Below are 12,842 nucleotides of genomic sequence, written 5' to 3'. Positions count from 1 at the left end.
CTTGAAAATATGGCTGGCGGTTCTGAACTTGAGCATTGCTTTCACAACTACATTCATTGCAGTAAAGAATTTATTAACTCGGAAACTTTCCGTGTGCCCTTTGTCAAGAGTTAGCGGCACAATAACAAGAATACAGAAATAGATTCAAACGAAAACCCCCCAAAAATATTACGTCATACTTTGCCAATTTGATTTTCGTCTGAATCTCTTTCTGTATGCCTGTTATCGCGTCGTTAACTCTCGATAAGGGGCACACGAAATGTCTTCGAGTTAATAAATTCTTTACTGCAATGAATGTAGGGCTAGTTGTGAAAAAATGTAGGTGCGCGCGCTAAAAAAGGCGATGAACCACTGCTCTCAGGGTAGACGCGATGGACCGACAATATTCAACCAACCTTCAAGGCCTAAGAAGCCTAAGTATTAGCTATTGACTATATCGAGTACTGAAGACCTCCAGTAAGGCAAGACGTAGGCCTGAAGTGACAATCTCCCGTCGTCAGCAAACGCGACAACGTTATCGATCGCGCAAACATAGTCCAAAGCCGCACAAGTGCTCAGTCAACAAGCCTGTCGCAATCCGATTATATACAGCGCGACATAATTCACTGTCGAAACGGAACAAAGCCTTATGTGACGTCATACATGATGAGGTTGCTGAGGTCTGATAATAGACGCGCAAATAAATGCGATAGGGTGCATGGTGTCCTTTACGTGACACCGCGCGGAATGAGGCAAGGATCGGATGTGAGTTTGCGATTTCGGTAAATTGGAGATAAAGACTTGTGAATCACGGATAGTTTCGCGTTCCGACAGCGTCACGGATTTCTGTAATTGCGAACTCTACCGATTTGATCTGGAGGTTTATTATGCGACCGGGACAAAGGTGAGAAAACCCATCAGATGACTTAACTGTAAATACAGTACACGGGTGGTAATCATTCCATCGGCACAGTTTGGCACCATATTCTGCTTTCACGCCATATCAAATGGGTTGTTGTTTGTGGTATTCATGGCGTTGGTCGACTACTATGGTCATTTTCGCCAGGCTGATATTCCTTATTTTTTGATTCCGTATCCCCCGACTTATAGCACGGCCCCCTTCTAGGCTTTTTGTAAGACCGCTTACGCGGATGAGATGGCGAGGAGTAGCCTAGATATACCTCCAACACTTCGGTAGGATTAGCTGAGGATTATACCACGTTATCTCGCCATCTCGCGACCTCGATATCCAATGGGTGAACCAGTGAAATACACCAATCCTTCTGGAGATATATTCCTGGGTTCCATTGTCGCGCAATACTTAGGTACTACCTCGGACACCCCTGGTATATCTTTCTCCATGAGAATAGGTGTATTTCACTTGTTTTCACCCATTAAAATGGATGTGAAAGCATAATTTGGCACCAGAACTTACCGTCTACCTGATTTGCACCTACACAATGTCGCGTAAATCAGCGAAATTCAATAAATTTTCCACCCATGCCTACAGCCTACAGTATGAACTATGCAAAAAGGATAGCGACATCGTGTAGCGGACTTGAAACGACGTATTTTTCCGTAGTAGAGGGAAAAATCGATGCCGTAAGTTTTGCTGGATCGAAACCTTTTTAAATGCAGCAGTGAATTCAGCCAGTATGAAATCCTTCTACATCTTTAAAGTATCCAAGTGGATTTTGTCTGCTCCCAGTTCGTGCTGTCAAGTATAGTCACCTTTTAGAGGACGTCCGCTTCTACTTCTTCAGATTTGAGCCGATATACGACATACAAGTTCGCGTTTTTACTCCATTGCCCAAAATATGATTTTTATCGTAAGAGGTTCCTTATTGAGAAGTGCGCTCAATTTGATGTTAAGTCTTACGACCCTCCTCACGACTCCTCCATAAGCCATTGAATTCGTGTTGTGATTGTCGAACCATGATTGCGTATTTTCTCATCCTGCCGAAATGTTATTCCATACAATGCCATTTTTGTTACGCCGAATTCGAATGTGGCGCATTTCTTTGTACGGCATTATTGACCGTGGCGCAAAAGACCAACAGGTGATGCGCACCTCATTTTTTTGTTTGATAAACCAAAACAATTTGCTTTTAACGTTTGAGATTTTGTATATTATAGATAGTATTTGGATAACATGGCATCATAATCGTGAGTGAAATTGCCATGACAGCCGTGCGATACAGACCACATATGACGGTAACAGATTGTAATTTCGAAAACCAGCTATATTATCATCGCCGTATCTTGTGTTACTCGTAAAGATGCATCTTCCATCTTTTAGTTTTGAAAGTTATCACCGGTGATTGACTCTGGGTCACTACAGCCCAATCTACTTCTCAGGCATTACGTTTTCTACTTGCACTTATATTAGATTTGATATGCCTTGAAAATCGGTACTCACTTGTACTGTAGCATCATCTATGGTTACTTTGACTATACCTCTGTAACATTCTATCAAGACTGTTCCGTTTACGTATAGGCAAGTATAAAGAATGGCAGTGAATCCTAAATTTCCTATGGGAGGAACCGGTTAAGCAGTGCAGACGCTTTTTCGATCGTAATATTCGTTACGACTTCATTCACCATGCAACATACTGCGCTTAAACCAAATAGACTGCTTTGTCCTAATATGTGTAATTTCTCCTTCGTCCTATCTCCTGTTATTACAATTTGAGCAAATACTCTTGTATCACATCTGGAGGACGTGGGATCATCAACTTTTAACTATATTTATGGGAATCTGATGAGAAGAAAATACAGTGCGAATAGATGGAGGAAAATAGGGTGCAAATCAGGCAAATGACACTTTCCGGTGCTTTCACATCAATTCAGTTGACTGAGTCAAATACACCAATCCTTACGGAGATATATCGCAGGAGTGTGTTGTATTCTGCTCAAGTACCAGAAAGTGGCGTCGATCCGATTTGCACACTATATACGTTATGGTGTAAATCAGCGAAATACACAGTTTTCACAGTTTACAGCAGTGCTTCCCAACCAGTGGGTCATTCAATATGTTATATATAGAGGCTGGCTTATCATGGGTATGAAATACCAGCAACCTTCTTAAATGATATGATAGGAATTTCATAGGAATAGGATGTCCTCGATGTTTTTTTGCGTCACATACACCGACTCATGACATTCGATTCATACGTGCATACTGCACATGAGTGAAAGAGAGGTGCAGAAATAACTCCGTAACGCTTGCACCACTCCTCCTATCCCCGCAATGCTGAGCGCCAAGTGGGGAAGTCATGGATACCAGCGTTAGTAATCAGGTATAGCCATGCCGGGGATCGAATCCACTACCTACCTTTCACGATGCCGGACGCTCCACCATAACACTATCTTGTCATATTCGTATTTATAAGCACAAATATAAAACTATTGCTATACTGCTGATGTTACGTGCGGCGGTAGGTGAAAATATTTTCCCTCAATTTTAAGTTTTCTGGATATTTTCATAGCAGGAAAATCAAACCAATCAAGCCTATAGACTTGATGCTATAATATCTATTACATAATACGCAAGCTCAACTATCGCGTTGATAGTAAATTACATGTGTAAGTGTATACATGTTTTTTGCGGTATTCATGGTGTTTGTCGACTACTTTGGTCATTTACACCGGGTCGATATTCTTCATTTTTTCCCGTAACTGCCGACTTACAGCACGCTCCACTTCCAGGCCTTTTGTAAGACACCGCTTACGCGGATGAGGTGGCGACAAGGAGGTATACATGGTTTCTTTACTCATTTGTATGTTTTCATTTGTTTATCCATATCTCATTGGTGATCGCACAATAAAACTTGCATTAAAGTGGGCCGCGAACTGAAATAGGCTGGTAGCACGGGTTTAGACTGTACGTACAGTACATTATACGTACATATATTGTTACACTCGATTGAAATTCTTCAGAACAATTACTGCAGCAGAATCCGCGGTTAGCTTGACCACCCGTTGCGTGAGAAATGCGAATAGGCAGGCGATTGACTCCGTTTAATTCAATTATCTGTAACAACACCCAGCGCCGGAAAATGCCTGATTTGATGCGCTATACCGTATGCCAAAGAATGCCGCAATCGACATCGCTTCTCGTAAATTGATTCCGAGAATGCATTTACGATTTCGAGTACCCAAAAGCATTGTCGCGGCGGAAGTCTAAATATGGGCCGTGTCGCTCGCGGGAAAATACGCAGCCTATCGTGGAGAGAACCTCATAAAATTCTGCGTACGACAGTAGGAGAAGATAGAGAGCTCCGATGGGATGGAATCTTCGGGGATTATCCGTTTGTATAATCGCAAATTGAGTTACACAAATCCTCGATTGACACCTCCAGGGATTTCGCGGGAATGGTCCATAACGAAGTACTTATACTTTTTCCGAGTCCTCAGGAAAGTTTGCCTATACTTACTACTTACTCAAGCGGTATCTTTTTTACTGCTTCAACTTAATGGTACCTCTACTTCTACAGCTACTAGTTTTCTGTGACTTTTGGGGCCGGGTGGAAAATTGCTGTTTGATATTCATGGGGCTGGTTGTTGGTTGGTCTTAGGGGCACGGCCGATCCACATGCCAATACTACGATGTCAAGCTGTACCCTTCTATGGTACGACGAAGAACAAGCTTTATAAATCACTCTTTGCATACTTGAAGAGCTTCTCTGAGGTACAGAACTTCAATATGCAATTGAACAGTATATTCATATTAGAATGAACCCGAATATTTTCGGCTGGCACTCGTCAGGGGTAATCGCCAGCAACAAGTAGAGAAATGAAAAGAACATTGTATATCAACAATCGCATCACAAATATACTATTCGATTTTTGCTTACTGTAAACGAGATGTGGTCAGTAATGAGGGCAAGCAAAACTACTTACTTGTAATCCATTATGGAATTTGGACATTGGATTTTGAAAAGCAAAAAGTACTTTTGCGATAACTTTGAATCGATTTTATCAGTGAGATTGTCACGAACCGCGTGAAATGGCCCCTGTATTTTCATCATTAGGCATTTTGCGTTTGTCTCGAAGATACTTCTTGCGATTGCGAAAGTTTCGAAAGCACCACCTAACGAAATCTACTTTTGACACTACTTACTTGCAGTCTTCATACCTGTCATGATCTATTTCCATTTAAAGTTTAGTACCGTAGTGTAGAAGTAGAAGTTTACTGTGTTACTTCTACCTCTACTCAAGTAGCAACGCTGACTATTTTTATCATCTCTGCTGTAAACATAATCAACACTAGGCGAATCGAGTCAAAATGTGCTATCTCGGGCATCCCCAATTCTAAATCAATAACAGAGGTTTCCGTATGGCGCGCGTCGCACTATAAAAGTCTAGCCTCGCGGAAACGCAGTTAAACAAACGCCTTTATGAGGAATCGACAAAGACAGCTGCAAAATACCAACGATTAATATCAACGTCGCAAACAAGGTGTTATGACGATATTGTGGCTATGTCGGCTCCATGTGTACAAGGCTATTGCCAAAATTATTACAATTCAACAGACGGCGAAGGAAAACAGTCCAAGTGCTTGCAGACGTGATTGAAATTCACGTCCACGTGTATACTCGAGGAGGCTGTAAATTACAGTTGCATAATGCCCGTTTTTGAACGAACAAACTCAGGGTTTATCCAATCCGGTAGCCGTAAGCTGCAACGTTAACACAATGCCGGTTTTTGGGAGACGCCTTCTATGTACGCGTGCGGCACGCTCTGGGTGTTGGGCACGTGACTCACGTGATGAGCAGAGAATAAAACAAGTTCAGGTAACGTTGGCATTGGGCGAAGTGGGCTTGACTGACAAGGCCCAATAGACGTGGCAAATGACTTGCGTAAATATGCCTATACATTATGTGCTGAAAGATCCCTTAAACAGCGGTTCTCAACCTTTGGTACACGCAGTAAATGCATCTCGTTTTGAGTAAAATTACAGATCACACGAATCGTAATGTAAGATATCAGCGAATGCATAATAGATAAATATTTTATGCGTCATTCGGACTCGGTTGTACCCCGCCTAGATTCCAACATGATATTAATGTAGCCTTGTCAGTGTGCGTTATTAATAATCAGGGTCGGATTAGCTCGTGAGCCGCATTTGATTCGAAATTTCCGGACCGACCTATTTTATAGACAGGGTAGGACGTAATATATTTTGTTCTTGGTGTTTTTGCGGCATATACCTCGAGGTGGTACGCGGTATGAAAAAAGATTGTGATGAACACTGCCTTAACACTTAAGCACATACATAACAATAACACGTATATACCATACAGAGACATACACATCGCCACTTCAAAGGGTCCGTGCACATTAAGGCTCTTCAAAAATGACTTTTTTTCTCAAATCGTACTGGCTTCTTGATAACATTGTTAGGTTAACTAATTTAAGCCTACACACCAAATTTGGTTCCATTCCAACCAGTAGTCGCATTGCTACAAGAGAAGAAAGTTTCCATATATTATATAAAAATAAATAACGAAAAATTTGAAAATTTTCTGTTCACCTCTGAAAGTGTTAGGTTGTCTATAGAAACGATGTTCACCAAATTTGGTTCAATTCCAACCAGTGGAAGCAGAGTTATTGCCCTCGAAAAATTTGGACTTGAATAAAATAGTATATATGGTAGCGTTGGGACCCCGGGAAATCCCGATCCCGGGATTTGAAGCAATCCCGATCCCGGGATTTGTCACGATGAAATCCCGGGATTTGTGAACAGCATCTACCAAGGCTTATGTAGCGCCATATCTCTTATTTTGGTAATAAAGCAGTGTCACAAACTCGGCTGATTGTCTAGAACAGTGGCCTCAAACACGCGGCCCGCCAGAACTGTTTTTGCGGCCCACGTCGGCGTTTTGACTTTTCAAGCATTCGACAATATTAAACTCGAAAATTTCAGATTTCGGATTTGAGACCTTGAAATTTCATTCTGAAACCACTCCAAAAACCTGAATCGCTATCACACATCAAACGTCCACTAGCTGCTAAATTATAATGCGACAGCTTTTACGTTGACACGGTGCATTTGTCGTCTCGCATGGTTTCTAACTGTCTATATAACTCCTTATGTCGCCAAATTATGCCAAGCACAACATTATTTTTAAAAAATATTGAAAAATATGACTTTTTCGTGGCAACCGTGAATATTACAATAGTGTATTACATTTTCACAATGTGTATGGAATGCCAATCTGCAAGGCCCGACAAAAAAGGCGTACTGGGAAATACATATTATAACCCTATTTGATGCTGCTGCCCGCCGCGTCATCAAAAACTACGAAATTGGCCCGCGAGCAAATTGGAGTTTGGGACCCCTGATCTAAACGATGATACTCTTGATGCTCAAATGTTTTGCGTCAATTAGATATCAAAAGGACTAGATGTTATTTGTGTAACTTGTATGTGTATTTTACTACTTTTCTAATCCCGGGGAATCCCGGGATTGAGGAGCGAAAATTCCGGGAAATCCCGATCCCGGGATTTCAAATTTGATCCCGAAGTCCCAACCCTAATTTATGGTGGTATTATTTTATTCATAATCCAAATTTTTGGACGGCAATAACAAATTTGGTGAACATCGTTTCTATAGACAACCTAACACTTTCAGGGGTGAACAGAAAATTTTCAAATTTTTTGCTACCGGTATTTATTTTTATATAATAAATAGAAACTTTCTTCTCCTGTAGCAATGCGGCTACTGGTTGGAATTGAACCAACTTTGGTGTGTAGTCTTAAATTAGGTAACCTAACAATTTTATCAAGTAGCCAGTGCGATTCGAGAAAAAAAGTCATTTTTGAAGAGCCCTAATGCACACATGAGCACGAGACACAATTCGAGGTTACTCCAATACATGCGTGACGTCACAATTGATATAACGAATAACGCGATAGAACTGACCACACTCGGCTATGACGCCAACTCACCAGTTGTTGCACATCCCACGGTTTTGTGATGGACGACAAATCGCAGGCTGTCATCATCATGGACCTGCGGAAAGAGGCGTGGTGCACATGAGCGGAATTCTAACGCGCTGTTTCGCTGGAAAGACGCGGAAAAGTCCCGGGAAAGCCAGCTATTGCGGAGCAAAGTAGCCTACATCCCTGGAGGTAATCGAAGGCGTACGAAACTACACGATAATAGCGTCGGGTCCGATTCGAAACTTCCGATGGCATTCCGAGGAGACAAAAGTATAGGCAGCATTTAGAATCAAGCGGAAGTCATGCCATAAACTTCTGCTAGGGATTTGCAAGAGATTCCGAAACTACTTCACGCAGGAATACAAAATGAAAGAACTGTAAACCAGTTTTTAAAAGTTGATTTTGGAAATGGAATCTTGACCCAATCTGGATTCTGTCTCAAACGTGAAAATCCGGATCTAAAAATGTCCTGCACAAGGTTGAGCATGTATTCGCCCCGGTCGTTGAAATTTTTCCAATTGCACCTTGGCAATGCATTGAAGTTTGCTATTAGGGATTTTTCGAAGTAGTGGTCCAATGCTGAAGTAAACAACAGAAAGACAATTTCATGCACTAGAAATTTAGAATCCTTCCATGATCCGTATCTGGCTGTCGGACAAAAATGTTAATGACTGATGAACCGCTAGTGCACTTTTAGAACATATATTCTGCTACCACGATATCAGGGCCATTTCGCTCAGTTAATACGATAATTTCATTCATAAAAATAATACGAATCCACCCCAAAATCACTTCCTACATTGCAAAAGATAGAGTGTCAAGAATCAGTGGTTTTGCGCCATACAAGTACAAGTGGAGGTATTTAGAAATAACAAGTAGTGCAAATAGATTAAGCAGTGCAAGTAAACATAAGGTAGTAAATAGAAGTAGGCCACTTCGTTACTTACCATGACCTCCTCTAACTAAATTTGGTGTTTGAGTAAGTTTATGCAAAATGAATGGGCAGAGAATCGCAAGTTTGTACCGTCACCAACATTTTACGTATGTACATTGTGACGTCATACGCCGTCACCACGTCCCGCCCCACCGTCCCGTTGAAAATTCCCCTCTCAAAATTAATTTTATTTTAATAGCCTCTCCCAAATTTCAATATTAGCCGCGCCTACGACTCTATCGGTGATGTGTTTCGGTCCCAAAATAACTTCCATTGAACACAGCTGCTTTGTGTGATCAAGCCGAGTTATAAAGTGACAATAACTTGTGTTGTGTTCCCCTGCAGCGCGCGATGCTGACTCAAGGCGGGCATACGACCCATAAAAACGTGTTCGATCTGAATTTAATAAGTTGACTCAGGCGTTACAAGTGTCCGGAGCAAACACCAGAGAGCTTTCTCGAGTTCCCCTCGCTCACGTGACCTCTCTCGGGACATTGCTATCGATCCGACCACACGCGCGCACGGTAATGCCGCAAAAATATATTGATGGAGAGCGACAGTGTATTACTCCACTTAATATCGACCGTGACAGAACACCGTAAACAAAAGTAAAGGTTGTGGAATGAATTCGCTTTGTAAATACATCTTCGATTTCCCGTTTTCAATCAAAGAGGAATGGATACCGATCTCAATCAACATCCGAAAGTTTGTCATGCGGGGGGAAGCATAAAAAACGGAATTCTCACATTAAAAGCATTTTGTTGTCGTGGTTCGTCCAGTCCCTTTCTTCGGGCTTGTTTGTGAGTAGCTTTTTGAATGTGTTCCTGCGTCTGGTAACAAGAAGGGGTTATTTCACATCGTATGTCAAAAACAAGTGATATTGTCATCAGCTGAAAGTGTCTCGGAGATTGACAGTGAATTAATCATGGAGCGGTTTTACGGCTCGAGGAATGACTGGGGGTCACAAAACTCCAATAATTTATCATCATATATACTATGTGAATATAGGTGTAGGGTGTATAAACAAAATCAGTAAAACGGCACTTTTGGTACCAAATTTTGCTTTCGCGCTCATTCCAATGGGTGAACACGAGTCAAACGGAGATGTATATTGCATGCGTGTATTGGGTTCACTTGACGTGTACTACCTTATCTGCCTTCTCGAGATGGTACGCGAAAACAACATCCTCTCTGCCTCTGTGGGACACATCTCCGTGTGAATTGTTGTATATCTGACTAGTTTCACCCATCGGAATTGGCGCGGAAACTAAATTTTGAGTCGTAAAGTAGCGTTTATCTGATTTGTACTCTACACTATGGTGTAAATCGGCGAAATATGCGATTTTCGTATACAGTATACCATTTCTACAGTTGTGAACATACGGGTCGTGGAAAAAGGTTATAAAACGGTAGGCTATAAGAATGCGGCCTTTTAAACACTGTCGAGCTGAATATCTAACGGGTATGAGAAACCTGATGGAATTTAGTCACCAAAAGTGATTTTTGTCAAGCGGTGAACGCACTGCGTAAATTATGACCCGGAGAAATGAATTATTTCTGTGTTGCAAACAGTACTTTTGAGTGCTCCTTAACATGACTATTTCGAGCGCCGTGTAGATTGGATTGTCCTAGTGATGGTATGTTCTTGGAATCAGTCTTGGAATCTTTCGATAGGCGCTATTACAATTTGCATATGGGGACAACTTTATGGCCTCGTAATCTTACCATTCTTCTACTATTCTAGGAACTGCCTAATATATGATGCAACAACCACAGTTCTGTAAACCCACAAACCCGTTTCACCATAACGGAAGTCAAGTCTGCACAAGATATAAAGGTTATAAAAGTATGTTCATCGCCTTTCAATAACATTATATAACTTCGCCTCATTCAAAATAGAAAGGGAATGTTATGTAACAGATTTATGAATTACATAATGGATACACACGAAGCAATTGCCCTTGAATTTCGTAGTCTCAACTCAGATAACACCGTTTACACGTTACATAAGAATAGCTTGGCAAATGTGCACAGGAAGTATGAATGTGTGATAATGGAGGTAGTAGATAACGGGATGTGTGCATTGCCAGGGAAGGCGTATTAAGACTTTTTAATTTGCGTTTTATAAGCGTACGCCCCTACAGACATATGTTTACGACGGCCGATCAGCTATTAATCAAGTCCGGGTTAATCATTAGTCGTTACCGTATTAAGTTGTCTGCACAGGTATAGGATTGGTAAGTTGATATGGTGTGGGATAAGGCATGTGACTTGAAGGGAGGTATAAACAGGGTTGTAATGACTCAACTCGACTTGAGTCAATTTTTTTATTGACTCGACTTGCACACCTAGGAACAGTTAGTATTGGTGTGTTTAGTTTAGTCATCCGTCTACGTAGTGTGTTATAAAGTGAACCATATGGGTAATTGATCAGCGGACTAGCCTACATCTGATTTCTCGTTATCAGGCACGGGATAAACTTTCTATGTTACTGTCTCCGAGCCCGTGCCTGTAGTTTCACCGTAAAGTCTGCTCACGCCAAATGCACACCGTTATCAATGAATAATATTCGGAAACTTGGGACAGAATCGGCAAACAAAACCCGGTAAATACGGCCAATTGGCTGCGCAAAGGACACCAGAACCAGCAAGCCAGTGAACTGCATTTCAAAAGACAGACAATTGTTGAAAATATTTAGCTTTTCAAAATTAGGTTAGAATTATGGCCACACAGTTTGCGCATAAAGAAATACAACTAACATCAAGTTCAATGCAAATCAAACCACAGTTCATCCTCATCAGCTTGGTAATGGCTAATGTCTGTGCACCGATCTTTGTTCATTTCGCGCAGCATTTTCAGGACACCAGAATTAGATTCAAATTAAGATTAGAACATATAAACATGTCACGAAATAGATTAAAACTGCATTACTGCCAATTCCTTCAAATGAGTCTAATTAGACAGAATAACTTATCAAATTATCCAGTCAGAACATTGAACATATGCAACCACTGCATTGGCTATCAAGAAGCTCATTGAACTATAGATAACTAACCTACGGATAGATGGGCAACACGTGACTCACGGTCGAGTGATGCGACAACGGCAGATTTGTTGTCGCTTCATAGCATGAAACGGGAGCGTAATTGCGAAGCCCATAGATAACGATCCGAGCGCTCAAATTTAATAAAGTTGATCTTATTTGAAAGCTACAGTCGCGCTGATTCTGATGATATACATAAGCTTTGATCAAGGCAATGGAACCACCCCGAAATAGCCTTCAAAGTCTGAAAATCGGCATTGTTCTAAACAATTGCAACGGCGCAGCACAATGACCATAACAACGGTCCGTGCGTGGTTGCGATTGTGTAGAACAATGCCGATTTTGATATTTTGAAGACTATGTCGGAGTGGTTCCATTGCCTTGATGAAAATTTAATGTATATTATCAGAATCAGTGCTACTGTAGCTTTCAAATAAGATCAACTTTATTTAATTTGAGCGCTCGGGTCGTTATCTATGGGATTAGCAATTACGCTCCCGTTTCATGGTATGTAGCGACAACAAATCTGCCGTTGTCGCATCACTCGACCGTGAGTCACGTGTTGCCCATCTATCCGTAGGTTAGTTATCTATAGTTAAACAGTTTAGCGTGAAATCCACCATTGTAGCGCCCTCTTCCGGGCACAAAATCGCCAGACAAAGCCGACAGATGTTTTTCGTCGGCCGAGCAACCGCACCCACAATCTGCCATCCCAATTTTGGTCTATGATGACAATAACATACACATGCCTCTATTGTACAGCGTGATGAGAAACTGTCGAACGGTCAGTGTTGCGTAATAGTGGCGTAAGATACGGTAAATTTCTTGTTTCGTCACACCATTGCTGTTATCGGATTGGTCACTGTTTAACGAACGTGTCGCCGTGAAAGACGGTGATGTTAAAATTGTAGGTCGTCAAATCTCAAATTCGATTCATAC

The 12,842-nt window shown here is 41.4% G+C and overlaps 1 protein-coding gene across 1 annotated transcript in view; it reads right to left on the bottom strand.

The window, feature by feature from the left end:
- LOC145437298 (cGMP-specific 3',5'-cyclic phosphodiesterase-like) overlaps positions 1-12,842 on the bottom strand; it is an 81,849-nt gene that overhangs the window by 22,950 nt on the left and 46,057 nt on the right. The window contains exons 15-16 of the mRNA XM_080314495.1: positions 9,607-9,690; positions 7,933-7,996 (exon numbers count right to left, since the gene is read on the bottom strand). Of these exons, the coding sequence (XP_080170621.1) occupies positions 7,933-7,996; positions 9,607-9,690 (148 nt within the window). The remainder of the gene's footprint in view (positions 1-7,932; positions 7,997-9,606; positions 9,691-12,842) is intronic.

Source organism: Botryllus schlosseri, chromosome 4 (assembly GCF_051294905.1).
Source record: "Botryllus schlosseri isolate E-star chromosome 4, Bs_hap1, whole genome shotgun sequence".
NCBI lineage: Eukaryota > Metazoa > Chordata > Ascidiacea > Stolidobranchia > Styelidae > Botryllus > Botryllus schlosseri.
Note: the sequence above shows the minus strand (reverse complement) of the source record. Positions and strands in the feature narration are given on the sequence as shown.